Below are 16171 nucleotides of genomic sequence, written 5' to 3' on the forward strand. Positions count from 1 at the left end.
GCAAAATTGTATCTTTTTTATTTGATGCTCGTTTTGCTGCATCCAATTGGCAATTTACTAGCCTATGTAGCTTCGTTACTGGTGGCTTCGTTACATGTAGTTGTGAACCGAAGAAAGCTTTTTTTTCAAGCAACAACATAATTATAATAAAATCTCGATTTCAAAGTTTTTCTAACTCAACATGATTTGCATTTTTTTGAGTTGCATAATTGCAGTTGCAAAAAAAGTTCTAGTACGAATTTTCTTTTTTTTCCGACTTGAGTCGCAAATACTGTTGCGACTTTTCTTGCGTCAATTATTTGCTGCATCGAATTGGCATGACAGCTTATTTGTTTCGCCTTTATCAAATACTTCAAAGTTTACACAGTTGATTCAGTTTTAACTCATCAACTGAACCGAAAAAAGGTATTTGTTTCTCGATTTCAAAAATGTTCTAACTCAGTATATCTTGCAGTTTTTGAAATGCATATTAACACTTGCGAAGCAATGTGTTATAGTACGAACTTCCTTTTTTCAATCTAAGTCGCAAATATTGCTGGGAATTTTGTTGCGATTCAGTGGCAGTTAGTGTGGAAGTAAAAGCAACAATTTTGCTGCATCGATTTGGCTTGACAGCTCATTACATGTGCTTTGACATTCGAATACTTAAAACTTTTCACAGTTGATGCATTTTAAATGATCATTTGAACCGAAGACAAACTATTTGTTTCAAACAACATAAGAATAAAGTTTGGATTTCAGAAATTTTCTAACTCAATGCATCTCGCAATTTTTTGAAATGCATAGTTTTTCATAATGTGGCTTTGTTTTTTTGCGGTTTATTGCGTGCAAAATTGTATCTTTTTTTATTTGATGCTCTTTTTGCTGCATCGAATTGGCAATTTATTAGCCTATGTACCTTCGTTACTGGTGGCTAGTTTTTGGGGATTTAAGCATCCGTGGCTAAATGGTTAGTGAGTGAGACTCAAATTTGCTAGGTCGCAGATATTTGCTAATTCGAGTTTTTGCTAAGTCTTGAGTTTTTGCAGTTTTGAGGCTTATTTCTACTTTTTTTATATGTCACTTGATGGAGGTCCTGTTTGGTCGTGTTCTAGCAACTGTTTGCGAAGCGCAGGTTCGCCTCTGTTGATAACCTGTGCTTCCAGATTCGAATATTCATAAGCTTACACAGTTGATGCATTTTAATTCATCAAGTGAACCGAAGACAACTTTTTTTTCAAACAAAAACAAAAGTACCATCTCGATTTCAGAAGTTTTCTAACCCAATTTAACTCGCAATTTTTTGAATTGCCAAGTTTTTCATAATGGGGCCTTTTTTGCTGTTTATTGCGTGCAAAATTGTATCTTTTGGTATTTGATGCTCTTTTTGCTTCATCGAATTGGCAATTTATTAGCCTATGTAGCTTCGTTACTGGTGGCTTCCCTACATGTGTTTGTGAACCTAAGAGAGCTTTTTTTTCAAACAACATAATTATAATAAAATCTCGATTTCAAAGTTTTTCTAATTCAACATATTTTGGATTTTTATGAGTTGCATAATTACACTTGCGAAGGAAAGTTATAGTACGACTTTTCCTTTTTTTCGGTATGAGTCGCAAATACTGTTGCGAATCTTGCGGCAAAGATTTGCTTCATCGAATTGACTTGACAGCTTATTTGTTGCACCTTTACAGCTTATTGATAACATGTGCTTTGAGATTCAAATAGTTATAAGAATAAAATCTGGATTTCAGAAATTTTCTAACTCAATGCATATCGTAATTTTTTCAAATGCATAGTTTTTCATAATGTGGCTTTGTTTTTTTGCGGTTTATTGCGTGCAAAATTGTATCTTTTTTATTTGATGCTCTTTTTGCTGCATCCAATTGGCAATTTATTGGCGTATGTAGCTTCGTTACTGGTGGCTTCGTTACATGTAGTTGTGAACCGAAGAAAGTTTTTTTTCAAGCAACAACAACATAAATATAATAAAATCTCGATTTCAAAGTTTTTCTAACTCAGTATAATTTGCATTTTTATGAGTTGCATAATTACACTTGCGAAGGAAAGTTATAGTACGACTTTTCCTTTTTTTCGGTATGAGTCGCAAATACTGTTGCGAATCTTGCGGCAAAGATTTGCTTCATCGAATTGACTTGACAGCTTATTTGTTGCACCTTTACAGCTTATTGATAACATGTGCTTTGAGATTCAAATAGTTATTAGAATAAAATCTGGATTTCAGAAATTTTCTAACTCAATGCATATCGTAATTTTTTCAAATGCATAGTTTTTCATAATGTGGCTTTGTTTTTTTGCGGTTTATTGCGTGCAAAATTGTATCTTTTTTTATTTGATGCTCTTTTTGCTGCATCCAATTGGCAATTTATTGGCGTATGTAGCTTCGTTACTGGTGGCTTCGTTACATGTAGTTGTGAACCGAAGAAAGTTTTTTTTCAAGCAACAACAACATAAATATAATAAAATCTCGATTTCAAAGTTTTTCTAACTCAGTATAATTTGCATTTTTATGAGTTGCATAATTACACTTGCGAAGAAAAGTTATAGTACGAATTTTCTTTTTTTTCGACTTGAGTCGCAAATACTGTTGCGACTTTTCTTGCGGCAAATTTTTGTTGCACCTTTATCAAATAGTTCAAAGTTTACACAGTTGATGCAGTTTTAACTCATCAATTGAACCGAAGAAAGGTATTTGTTTCGATTTCAAAAATAATCTAACTCGATATATCTTGCAGTTTTTTTGAAATGCATATTAACACTTCCGAAGCAAAGTGTTATAGTACGAACTTCTTTTTTTCAACCTAAGTCGCAAATATTGTTGGGAATTTTGTTGCGACTCAGTCGAGTTCAGTGCTGAACTAAAAGCCACATTATTTGCTGCTTCGATTTGGCAAAAGATGTTTTGACATTTTGTTGCACTTTAACAGCTTTTTACATTTGCGAAGCAAAGTGTTATAGTACGAACTTCCTTTTTTTCAACGTAAGCCGCAAATAATGTCACCAAGTCGCAAATTTTGTAGCAACATTTTTGCTGCATCGATTTGGCATGACAGCTTATTTGTTACGCCTTCACAGCTTATTGATAACATGTGCTTTGACGTTCGAATAATTATATCTTTACACAGTTGATGCATTTGATTGCATCAAGTGAACCGAAGACAATTTTTTGTTTCAAACAACAAAACAATAATAAAATCTGGATTTCAGAAATTTTCTAATTCATTGCATCTCGCAATTTTTAAAATGCATAATTTATACTTAATGTGTTTTTATTTTTTGCGTTTTATTGCATGCAAAATTGTATCTTTTTGTTTGATGCTACTTTTGCTGCATCAAGTTGGTAATTTTTTAGCCTATGTAGCTTCGTTACGGTGGCTAGTTTTTTGGAATTTTAATCATCCGTGGCTGAATGGTTAGGTCGCAGATATTTGCTAATTCGAGTTTCTGCTAAGCCTTGAGTTTTTGCAATTTTGAGGCTAACATCTACTATTTCTTACAATCTCGATTTCAGAGGTTTTTTACCCTAATATATCTCGCAATGTTTTGAAATGCCTAATTTTTCATAATGTGGCTTCATTTTTTGCGATTTATTGGTTTATTGTTTCTTTTTGTTGTTTCAATAAACCAATAAGCAAAGTTGTTTCTTTTTGTATTTGATGCTCTTTTTGCTGCATCGAATTGGCAATTTATTAGCCTATGTAGCTTCGTTACTGGTGGCTTCCCTAGATGTGTTTGTGAACCTAAGAGAGCTTTTTTTTCAAACAACATAATTATAATAAAATCTCGATTTCAAAGTTTTTCTAATTCAACATATTTTGGGTTTTTATGAGTTGCATAATTACACTTGCGAAGGAAAGTTATAGTACGACTTTTCCTTTTTTTCGGTATGAGTCGCAAATACTGTTGCGAATCTTGCGGCAAAGATTTGCTTCATCGAATTGACTTGACAGCTTATTTGTTGCACCTTTACAGCTTATTGATAACATGTGCTTTGAGATTCAAATAGTTATTAGAATAAAATCTGGATTTCAGAAATTTTCTAACTCAATGCATATCGTAATTTTTTCAAATGCATAGTTTTTCATAATGTGGCTTTGTTTTTTTGCGGTTTATTGCGTGCAAAATTGTATCTTTTTTTATTTGATGCTCTTTTTGCTGCATCCAATTGGCAATTTATTGGCGTATGTAGCTTCGTTACTGGTGGCTTCGTTACATGTAGTTGTGAACCGAAGAAAGTTTTTTTTCAAGCAACAACAACATAAATATAATAAAATCTCGATTTCAAAGTTTTTCTAACTCAGTATAATTTGCATTTTTATGAGTTGCATAATTACACTTGCGAAGAAAAGTTATAGTACGAATTTTCTTTTTTTTCGACTTGAGTCGCAAATACTGTTGCGACTTTTCTTGCGGCAAATTTTTGTTGCACCTTTATCAAATAGTTCAAAGTTTACACAGTTGATGCAGTTTTAACTCATCAATTGAACCGAAGAAAAGTATTTGTTTCGATTTCAAAAATGTTCTAACTCAATATATCTTGCAGTTTTTTTGAAATGCATATTAACACTTCCGAAGCAAAGTGTTATAGTACGAACTTCCTTTTTTTCAACGTAAGCCGCAAATAATGTCACCAAGTCGCAGATTTTGTAGCAACATTTTTGCTGCATCGATTTGGCATGACAGCTTATTTTTTACGCCTTCACAGCTTATTGATAACATGTGCTTTGACGTTCGAATAGTTATATCTTTACACAGTTGATGCATTTGATTGCATCAAGTGAACCGAAGACAACTTTTTGTTTCAAACAACAAAACAATAATAAAATCTGGATTTCAGAAATTTTCTAATTCATTACATCTCGCAATTTTTAAAATGCATAATTTATACTTAATGTGTTTTTATTTTTTGCGTTTTATTGCATGCAAAATTGTATCTTTTTGTTTGATGCTACTTTTGCTGCATCAAGATGGTAATTTTTTAGCCTATGTAGCTTCGTTACGGTGGCTAGTTTTTTGGAATTTTAATCATCCGTGGCTGAATGGTTAGGTCGCAGATATTTGCTAATTCGAGTTTCTGCTAAGCCTTGAGTTTTTGCAATTTTGAGGCTAACATCTACTATTTCTTACAATCTCGATTTCAGAGGTTTTTTACCCTAATATATCTCGCAATGTTTTGAAATGCCTAATTTTTCATAATGTGGCTTCATTTTTTGCGATTTATTGGTTTATTGTTTCTTTTTGTTGTTTCAATAAACCAATAAGCAAAGTTGTTTCTTTGTATTTGATGCTCGTTTTGCTGCATCGAATTCGCAATTTACTAGCCTATATAGCTTCGTTATTGGTGGCTAGTTTTTGGGGATTTCGAGCATCCCTGGCAGAATGGTTGGTGCGTGAGACTCGAATTTGCTAGTTCGCAGATTTTTGCTAATTCGAGTTTTTGCTAAGACTTGAGTTTTTGCAATTTTGAGGCTTATTTCCATTCTTGTGTCACTTGTAGAGTTGCTTTTTGGTCTTGTTCTCGCAAGTGTTTGCAAAGCGCAGCTTCGCCTCTGTGTTAAAGACGCTGTAATAACAATAGTCGTCAATGCACTCTAACTGATTAATTAAAGTAAAAGTTCTTTCGAAATTTTTTCTCATCGTAGTATCATAAAAAGTTAAAAGATAACTCTTTTCCCAACTTATTGTCGATTTCTTATTTTACTAATGTTCCAGCTCTCGCAGCGTAAAAAAATTGCAGTAAAAGTACAGCCGCGGCAAAATATGCACAATCGAACACATAATTGTGAACTGTTTGTGAGTGGGATATTAGTAATATGTATTATATTAGGTTGCTTTTTTCAGTCATTGAACTCAATTTCTTCCTATTGCTCCATTTTAGAGCTGCAAACTGATTGAATATTTTTTATTTAAAAGACTTATTCAAATCCCAATGAATGTCTTAATTCATTACAGAACTAGGGAAAGAAAAGATCCTAGCACGAGCGGAAAGGACTACTAATTGAAACAGGACTGAGTTCCCTTCTTTTTGCTCTTTTTTTGCTACAATTTACCTGCAGGCATCAAATTTGAAATGAAAAGCCCATCGAGTGATCTGACTTAAATTCTCCCGGAGTTCAATATTGCATTGCCTTAGTGTGTATATAAATAACTAATAGGACAATACTCTACATCCGCAGTTCTAATGGGAAAGAAATAGTAGTTGCAATCTCTTGCAATTGAATGATTTAATTCAAATACATTCACATGAGTCTTCTTTTTACAGGAATTGAAAACTTGATGCAAAAATTTTAACCCGTGCGTTGCATGCTACAATTGCATACTGTTGATTGAAGACTTTAAAATTTTAACGTTAATTGGAAATCAATTGAATAGTTTTTGCAGTATTGAGTTTTTTTAGAACATGCTATATATTATAGCCAAATATTGTCTCAGCCAAGTTTCTGTTGCTCACGGTATTGATTTCCGGCGTAAAATGAATGACTTTTATCTTAGTAAACGCAATTTTTTGATTTCAAATCATCTGCGCAGTCTTTCAATTGTTCGTGTATTCCAGAATTTGTAAGAGACATTGAGCGAACGGAACGCACTGATTTAGGTCCTGTGTCTTTTGGGTTGCTTTTCACAATAAGTTCAATTCAAATTCATGCTTAATCAAATTACACTCTTAAAACGAGCAAGCCAATGGCGCAAAAAAACGTGAATGACTTGTAGTTTCTAAAGTGTATATATATTTTTTAGATTTCCTAGTTTAATGAAAAGTTATAATCTTGTTATAGTGTCTAAACACTCGAGCTTGCGAGTTATGTATTAATACGTGTTCATTAAAAATGTTCACATATTAAGTGGTATTTTTGCTGTGGTCACGATCTGTAGCTTTGGAAATTTCATAGCATCTGTTCTCTTCTTTATTTGTGGCTAGTGGTTGTGATTTATTAGGCGTCCGTGGCTGAGTAGTTAGTGCGTGAGATGCATAATATCTTGGTTGCAGATCGAATCCGAGACGTTGCCGAATTTTGACTTACTTGAGGCTTATTTCACTTTTTTGTTGCTCTTTATAGAGCTGATTTTTGTGTTCTCGCTAGTGTTTGCGAAGCGCAGCTTGGCATGCGTCTCAAATTAGGTTATTGTTCTGTAAAAATTTTCAATCGTAAAAATTCAAAAAGCCTTAAGGTCATAATGACGCAAAAAAACGTGAATGACTTGTAGTTTCCAAAATGTATTTTATTCTTTAGAGTTCCTAGTTTAATGAAAAGTTGTTATCTTGTTATAGTGTCTACACACTCGAGCTTGCGAGTAGTGTATTAATACGTGTTCTTAAAAAATGTTCACATATTAAGTGGTATTTTTGCTGTGGTCACGATCTGTAGCATTGGAAAGTTCCTAGCATCTGTTCTCTTCTTTATTTGTGGCTAGTGGTTGTGGTTTATTAAGCATCCGTGGCTGAGTAGTTAGTGCGTGAGATGCATAATATCTTGGTTGCAGATCGAATCCGAGACGTTGCCGAATTTTGACTTACTCGAGGCTTATTTCACCTTTTTGTTGCTCTTTATAGAGCTGATTTTTGTGTTCTCGCTAGTGTTTGCGGCGCGTAGCTTGGCATGTGTCTCAAATTAGGTTATTGTTTTGATAAAATTTTCAATCGTTAAAATTCAAAGAGCCTTAAGGTCATAATGGCGCAAAAAAAAACGTCAATGACTTGTAGTTTCTAAAGTGTATTTTATTTTTTAGAGTTCCTAGTTTAGTGAATAGTTATTATCTTGTTATAGTGTCTGCACACTCGAGCTTGCGAGTAGTGTATTAATACGTGTTCGTTAAAAATGTTCACATATTAAGTGGTATTTTCGCTGTGGTCACGATCTGTAGCATTGGAAAGTTCAAAGCATCTGTTCTCTTCTTTATTTGTTGCTAGCAGTTGTGATTTATTAAGCGTCCGTGGCTAAGTAGTTAGTGCGTGAGATGCATATTATCTTGGTTGCAGATCGAATCCGAGACGTTGCCGAATTTTGACTTACTCGAGGCTTATTTCACTTTTTTGTTGCTCTTTATAGAGCTGATTTTTGTGTTCTCGCTAGTGTTTGCGAAGCGTAGCTTGGCATGCGTCTCAAATTAGGTTATTGTTCTGTAAAAATTTTCAATCGTAAAAATTCAAAAAGCCTTAAGGTCATAATGACGCAAACAAACGTGAATGACTTGTAGTTTCCAAAGTGTATTTTATTCTTTAGAGTTCCTAGTTTAGTGAAAAGTTGTTATCTTGTTATAGTGTCTACACACTCGAGCTTGCGAGTAGTGTATTAATACGTGTTCTTAAAAAATGTTCACATATTAAGTGGTATTTTTGCTGTGGTCACGATCTGTAGCATTGGAAAGTTCCTAGCATCTGTTCTCTTCTTTATTTGTGGCTAGTGGTTGTGGTTTATTAAGCGTCCGTGGCTGAGTAGTTAGTGCGTGAGATGCATAATATCTTGGTTGCAGATCGAATCCGAGACGTTGCCGAATTTTGACTTCCTCGAGGCTTATTTCACCTTTTTGTTGCTCTTTATAGAGCTGATTTTTGTGTTCTCGCTAGTGTTTGCGGCGCGTAGCTTGGCATGTGTCTCAAATTAGGTTATTGTTTTGATAAAATTTTCAATCGTTAAAATTCAAAGAGCCTTAAGGTCATAATGGCGCAAAAAAAAACGTCAATGACTTGTAGTTTCTAAAGTGTATTTTATTTTTTAGAGTTCCTAGTTTAGTGAATAGTTATTATCTTGTTATAGTGTCTGCACACTCGAGCTTGCGAGTAGTGTATTAATACGTGTTCGTTAAAAATGTTCACATATTAAGTGGTATTTTCGCTGTGGTCACGATCTGTAGCATTGGAAAGTTCAAAGCATCTGTTCTCTTCTTTATTTGTTGCTAGCAGTTGTGATTTATTAAGCGTCCGTGGCTGAGTAGTTAGTGCGTGAGATGCATATTATCTTGGTTGCAGATCGAATCCGAGACGTTGCCGAATTTTGACTTACTCGAGGCTTATTTCTATTTTTTGTTGCTCTTTATAGAGCTGATTTTTGTGTTCTCGCTAGTGTTTGCGAAGCGCAGCTTGGCATGTGTCTCAATTTAGGTTATTGTTCTGTAAAAATTTTCAATCGTAAAAATTCAAAGAGCCTTAAGGTCATAATGGCGCAAAAAAACCGTGAATCACTTGTAGTTTCTAAAGTGTATTTTATTTTTTAAAGTTCCTAGTTTAATGAATAGTTTTTCTCTTGTTATAGTGTCTACACACTCGAAATTGCGAGTAGTGTATTAATACGTGTTCATTAAAAATGTTTACATATTAAGTGGTATTTTTGCTGTGGTCACGATCTGTAGCATTGGAAAGTTCCTAGCATCTGTTCTCTTCTTTATTTGTGGCTAGTGGTTGTGGTTTATTAAGCGTCCGTGGCTGAGTAGTTAGTGCGTGAGATGCATAATATCTTGGTTGCAGATCGAATCCGAGACGTTGCCGAATTTTGACTTCCTCGAGGCTTATTTCACCTTTTTGTTGCTCTTTATAGAGCTGATTTTTGTGTTCTCGCTAGTGTTTGCGGCGCGTAGCTTGGCATGTGTCTCAAATTAGGTTATTGTTTTGATAAAATTTTCAATCGTTAAAATTCAAAGAGCCTTAAGGTCATAATGGCGCAAAAAAAAACGTCAATGACTTGTAGTTTCTAAAGTGTATTTTATTTTTTAGAGTTCCTAGTTTAGTGAATAGTTATTATCTTGTTATAGTGTCTGCACACTCGAGCTTGCGAGTAGTGTATTAATACGTGTTCGTTAAAAATGTTCACATATTAAGTGGTATTTTCGCTGTGGTCACGATCTGTAGCATTGGAAAGTTCAAAGCATCTGTTCTCTTCTTTATTTGTTGCTAGCAGTTGTGATTTATTAAGCGTCCGTGGCTGAGTAGTTAGTGCGTGAGATGCATATTATCTTGGTTGCAGATCGAATCCGAGACGTTGCCGAATTTTGACTTACTCGAGGCTTATTTCTATTTTTTGTTGCTCTTTATAGAGCTGATTTTTGTGTTCTCGCTAGTGTTTGCGAAGCGCAGCTTGGCATGTGTCTCAATTTAGGTTATTGTTCTGTAAAAATTTTCAATCGTAAAAATTCAAAGAGCCTTAAGGTCATAATGGCGCAAAAAAACCGTGAATCACTTGTAGTTTCTAAAGTGTATTTTATTTTTTAAAGTTCCTAGTTTAATGAATAGTTTTTCTCTTGTTATAGTGTCTACACACTCGAAATTGCGAGTAGTGTATTAATACGTGTTCATTAAAAATGTTTACATATTAAGTGGTATTTTTGCTGTGGTCACGATCTGTAGCATTGGAAATTTCATAGCATCTGTTCTCTTCTTTATTTGTGGCTAGTGGTTGTGATTTATTAAGCGTACGTGGCTGAGTAGTTAGTGCGTGAGAGGCATAATATCTTGGTTGTAGATCGAATCCGAGATGTTGCCGAATTGTGACTTACTCGAGGCTTATTTCACTTTTTTGTTGCTCTTTATAGAGCTGATTTTTGTGTTCTCGCTTGTGTTTGCGAAGCGCAGCTTGGCATGTGTCTCAAATTAGGTTATTGTTCTGTAAACTTTTTCAATCATAAAAAATTCGAAGAGGCTTAAGGTCACATATGTTTGAAGCTCAATAAGTTCAGTGAAGACACTTACATAGGCCCGGTTGATTTTTTCAAGGATGCGTCCTAAAATTTGATCGCTCTCAAATCTGATTTTTTTTGCGATATAAAGTTTTTTAAATTGGGTTAGTTTTGTCCAAAAATAAACAAAAAAACCGTGATATTCAAAGCTTGTCGGTGATATTTCTTGTTTGGAACTGGAAAGTTCGACGTTTTTTTTTATCTCCCTGAGATTCTGAAGCTTTTTTTTATAACTGCCTGTTGGCTATTGTTTTCTTTATAAATTTTTAAAAACAATCAGTCGCTTGTACGGTTGCCTCGACTTTATTGACACTTTTTCAGCACTCTGATGGTTTTGAAAACCTTATGTAAGGCTCTTTGAATTTCAAGACCTTTCAATTTTTCGAAATAAAGTAACGCAATTGGAAATAAACTTGATCAATAGATCTCGGCTGATTGATATGTTCCAAATGAATTGATGCAGGTCATTTGGTTTATTAGTAGAATACGAGACGCTAAATACATCCCTATTCAGTTAACATAAGCTTGTAAGGTGAGAAATTGAAAAAAAAATGGAAAAAAAACTTAATTTGACATTTTAAAAGTTTTTCAACATTTTTTTAGCCAACAAAACGTTTTAATTGGTTTTGAAGTAAAGGTATATTTTTCAGGGCCTTGTATTCGACTGCATTGAAAGTGTAGTTGATTTCCTTTCAAATAATAATTTAGTGTTTTTGGTGCTTTTTCGCGACCTTTTCAAAGCCAGTTCGCTGTGTCTGTCTTGTGATAGCTAAATGCAGTTTTGCATCTATGTAGAATTTTCTGGAAGAATAAAAGTTACAGGTGTTTTCTGAATATTGCTAGTTCTTATCAAAAAAATTGAAATCTTCTTAGTTTCTTAATTTAAAAAGGCTTTCATTTTGTTACCCTTGCGATAAGCAAGGTATTGCGACCGGGTACTAGACTTTTTCCCGTTAACAACTTTGTCCACAGGACTCATCTGGACTTCTGGACTCATCTCTACCTTGCTTCATTATGTATTCAATTTTCTTAGCGTTCCTGACCAGCTTAGCCTCGAGGTAACGAATATGCCTGGGGCCGTAAAGGTCCCGGGTTCGAGTTTTACCACGACCTTTTTTTTCAATGGGAAATAATCTGTTTCAAAAAAATTGTCGATCAATTAGTCTGCTTATCTGTTGTCGGCTTAGTTGTCACATCTTGGAATTATTTGTGTTTCTATGCACATTTTGTAATGTTGTTTTTAGTGTTTCTATTTTTTCATCGGCTTAATGAACTAATTTGGGACGTTTCATCATCAAAGCAATTTTCCCTCCCCCTTTTCAAGTTGGTTGTTTGTTTGCTTACCAATCTGTTTGTCAAAATTTTTTTTTTTTCGTTTTGGAAGTTTTTATTCATTTTTTGCAAAATTTTTTTGTTTTTCTCAGAAACTTATCGTGATTTTCAAACAGGGAGTATTAATTGCAAGACCGCTTATTCTTCTGTGTGCCTGCATACTCCCCTAGAGTCTTTTTTTTCTACTTGACCCTTCTGTCTACAGGCATCGAAAAAGTGTGACGGAATGTTTGACCCCATATTTTTGACTTTTTTCTCGAAAACTACCTCTCTCAATTATAAGTTATTAGTTTTAATGGATAGAACTGTTTTGAAAAGCTCACCTGCATAAGTGGGATAATTTTACACAAGAAGTTATCGCCCTCTGAAAAGTCACATTTTTTGTTTTTTTGACCGTTTTTTTGCCCTGTCATCTGAGTTTTTGGGTTCAATCGAAATTACAGATCGCGCTAATCGCTTCTGAATAACGTTTTTGCATGATTTTTTCTCACAAAAAGCTATGATTTTCGGAATCGTCAAATTTGTAATTCGTTGACAGTTTTTTGATTTTTCTCGCTAACTATCCTGCCAAATCTGATATTATAGGTTTAATCGAATGAACAGGTTCTTGAAAGTCTAATTTTCAAATAAGCGATGCCCAATTTGCTTATATAAAAGTTATGGCCTTCAAACAAGTCAAAGTTTTGGAATTTTCACCTTTTTTTTAGGAACTTACTCGTTTTACGCGAAATATACCGGGTCAATTTTCGGGTTGTGTGCAATCGAGAAACCCGGCTTCGGAAATTATCTCTGCTTCAGAGGCCATAACCTGCTTTTTGCAGAAAAACTTAATGGATTTTGAAAAGTCTTTTGTACATTCTTAAGAACTTCCGACCGCTTTTTTGAAACTTTTTTGAGTTTTCTTGAAGTTTTCATTATCAAATCTGAGATGAAAAGTTCCCTTGAAAGAGCGGCTTGCGATAATTGTTCCTGTAGAAGCAGTGGTCCTTAGTTTTTTTTGTAGGAAAAATGTTATCTTTTGGGAAAACTGATTATCTTGAAATTTATTACTCTTCTCAATTATTTTAGTAGAAACACAATGTTTGTATTATATCGCAAGTGGTGCGAAGCTCCGCTTAGCCTCTGTGTGCAATTTGTTCAATTGAGTTCGAACAACATTTTAAGTTTTTACTGGGTTTCTCTTGCTGCAAGTGCTCGTGTGGAGTTTTTTTAAGTTTAATCGTTAGGTTTATATGCAATGATGTACTCCGCGTGCCTCTGATTTCGTTTTCGACTATTAAAATTGGTGAGGAAAATGTCTTTCGGTTGGTTTTAGTTTTTCCACCCGAAATCACGTACCACGAAAATTTTTGGGAATGGTTCGAGTGATATATCGTATTGAAGTCCTGTAAGCTGTGATTAGAACGGCATCAAAAAATTTCAAATGTTTTCCCAGTGTCGAGAAAAACCGGTCAGCAATTTAGTGTAATTTTGAGCGTGTAAAGAGAGCGAGTAAGACTCTTGTAAATTATTTTAAGCTGCAAAATTTAAAAAATTTTACCTAGGAAAACTTTTTTTTTCAGATTCATTTAGCAAGTTAGAAAATTGAGCTAAGTAAAAAAAATTTAAAAATGACTTTTAACCAAGTTGTCTGATTTTTTTCCTTTTTGATTTGTTTACTATTCAAAGAAAACAATTGTCGACCATGTCTACTTCGCGTTCGTATTTTCACTCATTACATCTAAAATGACACTAGTTTGAAAAAAAATCTATTTTTGTGTAGTTTTCTTATGAATGTGGTCGTAACATACGGTGTTTCTTTCACAGCAACCAGTCATCCTTTTTTTCGCTTCTTGCATTTTAAATGTTTTGTTTAAAGCTATGCTTAATTGGTGAACCTTCCAGTCTCCTTCTGACTTGGTCTGGGTGTAATTCAGTTGAATTGGAATCCTATAATCTTGGGCTCAAGTATATACGAATCTGAATTTTTTCTGGGAAAAGTTGCATGACCGGCCTATTTCTTGTCAGCTTATGTTTTGTCGGTTTTGTTGAGGCATCACTGATTTTTCTTGTGCTGGAAGCCCTTTTCCCTGTAATTGAAGTTTTGTTGATGTTCTCCTTTAATTTAAAGTTTACTAACATAGGCCTTGCATATTTCCCTATTTTACTTGCTTAATTCGGCCCACATGGTTTCGGCTTATGTTGTATCAGCATAGTCAAGCTATATTGTTTCGTTTGAAGGGCAAAAATTGGATATTTTTTAAATTAATTCGGGTTGTAAAAGTTCAAAGTTTAATGACGACAATTTCTTATGGCTTTTTTTAACTAAGATTATGAAAAAAAATGTTCAACTTTAAGAGAGTCTTGGCAAATATGTTGTCTCAAATAACCCTTGGGTTAGTTATTTTAATGCAAAAACATGAATATTTCTTTTTAAAAAGTTTATGAAGCAAATATTTGACAATCACGAAGCTGTAGGCGGAAAATTCTGTGCTACCGGAAAAGTAAGTGAGGGAATGAGAGTTTTTACTCATCGTTATAGTTAATAATGGCTCTTAGTGTAATGTTGGTATGTATGATATGTTGGTGGCGTTGTGTAGGACCGTTCGATCGCAGTTTGGGACATGGTGAACCCTGGAGAGATCAACATCAGACGAGTGCTGGTGGGGCACAGGGCAGCTGTAAATGTGGTTGACTTCGACCAGAGGTACATCGTATCCGCCTCCGGAGACAGAACAATCAAGGTCAGTCAGTCTAGGTTATCATTCAATCCAAGCTAAAAACTCAGTACTTTTCGATTATGAATAAGCTCGAACCTTTATATCTCGAATGAATCGTCAACAGGGACGCCTTATTTAGCTTTGCTGCCTTATTGAGATAGTGAATAGCATCGAGTCTGCAATAGTCGCTATCACAATGGGAGCTGCTTAACTCAATTGCTGACTATTTATTCGAGTATTTCAAGATTTGAGGTTATCCTAATCCAGAATTGGAATTTATTTATTTTCAAATCCAATCTAAGGTCACGTAAAAGCTTCAGAAATACTGAAAAAATGACATTTATCTGTTAAAGCTATTTAACAGATTAAAATGTCTTCCTATTGTTCCGAATTAATTTTGATTTAGTTCATTAGTTTAAATCAGCTCTAACTAAACGAAATTTCTAAAATGAAGTAGCGGAATGAAACTTTTACCTCGGACCAGGGATTTTAAATTGGGCTAGTTCTTTTGGTAAAAAATGTCCAGAAAAAGTATGTCTAAGATGAAACGCTATGAAAGGATGTAATCTGTTCTTTAAAATGTAAATAAGGAAACAATTGGCGGCTTTTTGATTTTCTGAGATCATTAGCGCTTTCCCAACTGTCAATGAAACGTGTCATCGAAGTCAATGTTTTGATTTTTCCTAATTTTAGTGCTAGCTTGTGTAAAAAGAAAGTTAGATATTCTCATTTGAAGCTGGAAATCCGTTGATAGTATATCATCTGGTTTGATAGATTCAGGAAGTTGTGACGTGCCAATTAATTTACCTTAATTGGCACTGTCATACCGCTACTGCAGTAGCAGTACTCACTATACGGATGTACAGCCAACCTCTGGTGTTAAATCATTATTTTATGGTACGCTCAAGGTCATACATAAGTGATGACACTGAGACTAAGTGAGAGATCAGAGTACTTAACAACGATCTATCTCTCAGTACATAAGAAAACAAAGAAAAGAGAAAATCTAAATTCAATCTTCTAAATAAAGTATTGAATTCCAACTTGTTTTCAATTTGATATCGCAACGCATATCACATGGCGCACCCAGCAGGATTCGCAGCTCAAGACAACAGAACGGATATGGGAATCCCGGTATTTTGGGCATCAGCGAATTTAGACCCTCCGTGGCAATTTAAAATTTGGTTCGAACAATTTCTCATGGCGGTTACGGTAAAAGAAAATGTGAACCCAGAGATTATTTTGGAAGAACCAAAAGACATATTAGAGGAACCACCACCACGCCCGGAAACGCCCAGGGATGGGGAGAACGAAGATGCGAGGAACGCTAGAATCCTTAGAGATAAACTAGCAAGAGACAGAGTAGCATTGGAGAACGAAGAGAAAAGAACAAGAGGCCCAAGAGTTGGACACAATGTCTTCTACAACGAAGTACAAAAGAAACTGGTGTCACGACTATTTCTATCTTTGGG

At 34.6% G+C, this 16171-nt stretch overlaps 1 protein-coding gene across 1 annotated transcript in view; it reads left to right on the forward strand.

Moving 5' to 3' along the window:
• The window catches only part of LOC134839090 (beta-TrCP-like), a 79010-nt gene that overhangs the window by 51026 nt on the left and 11813 nt on the right, over positions 1-16171 (forward strand). The window contains exon 7 of the mRNA XM_063854516.1: positions 14580-14723. Within this exon, the coding sequence (XP_063710586.1) occupies positions 14580-14723 (144 nt within the window). The remainder of the gene's footprint in view (positions 1-14579; positions 14724-16171) is intronic.

This window comes from Symsagittifera roscoffensis, chromosome 2 (assembly GCF_963678635.1).
Source record: "Symsagittifera roscoffensis chromosome 2, txSymRosc1.1, whole genome shotgun sequence".
Lineage (NCBI taxonomy): Eukaryota > Metazoa > Xenacoelomorpha > Acoela > Convolutidae > Symsagittifera > Symsagittifera roscoffensis.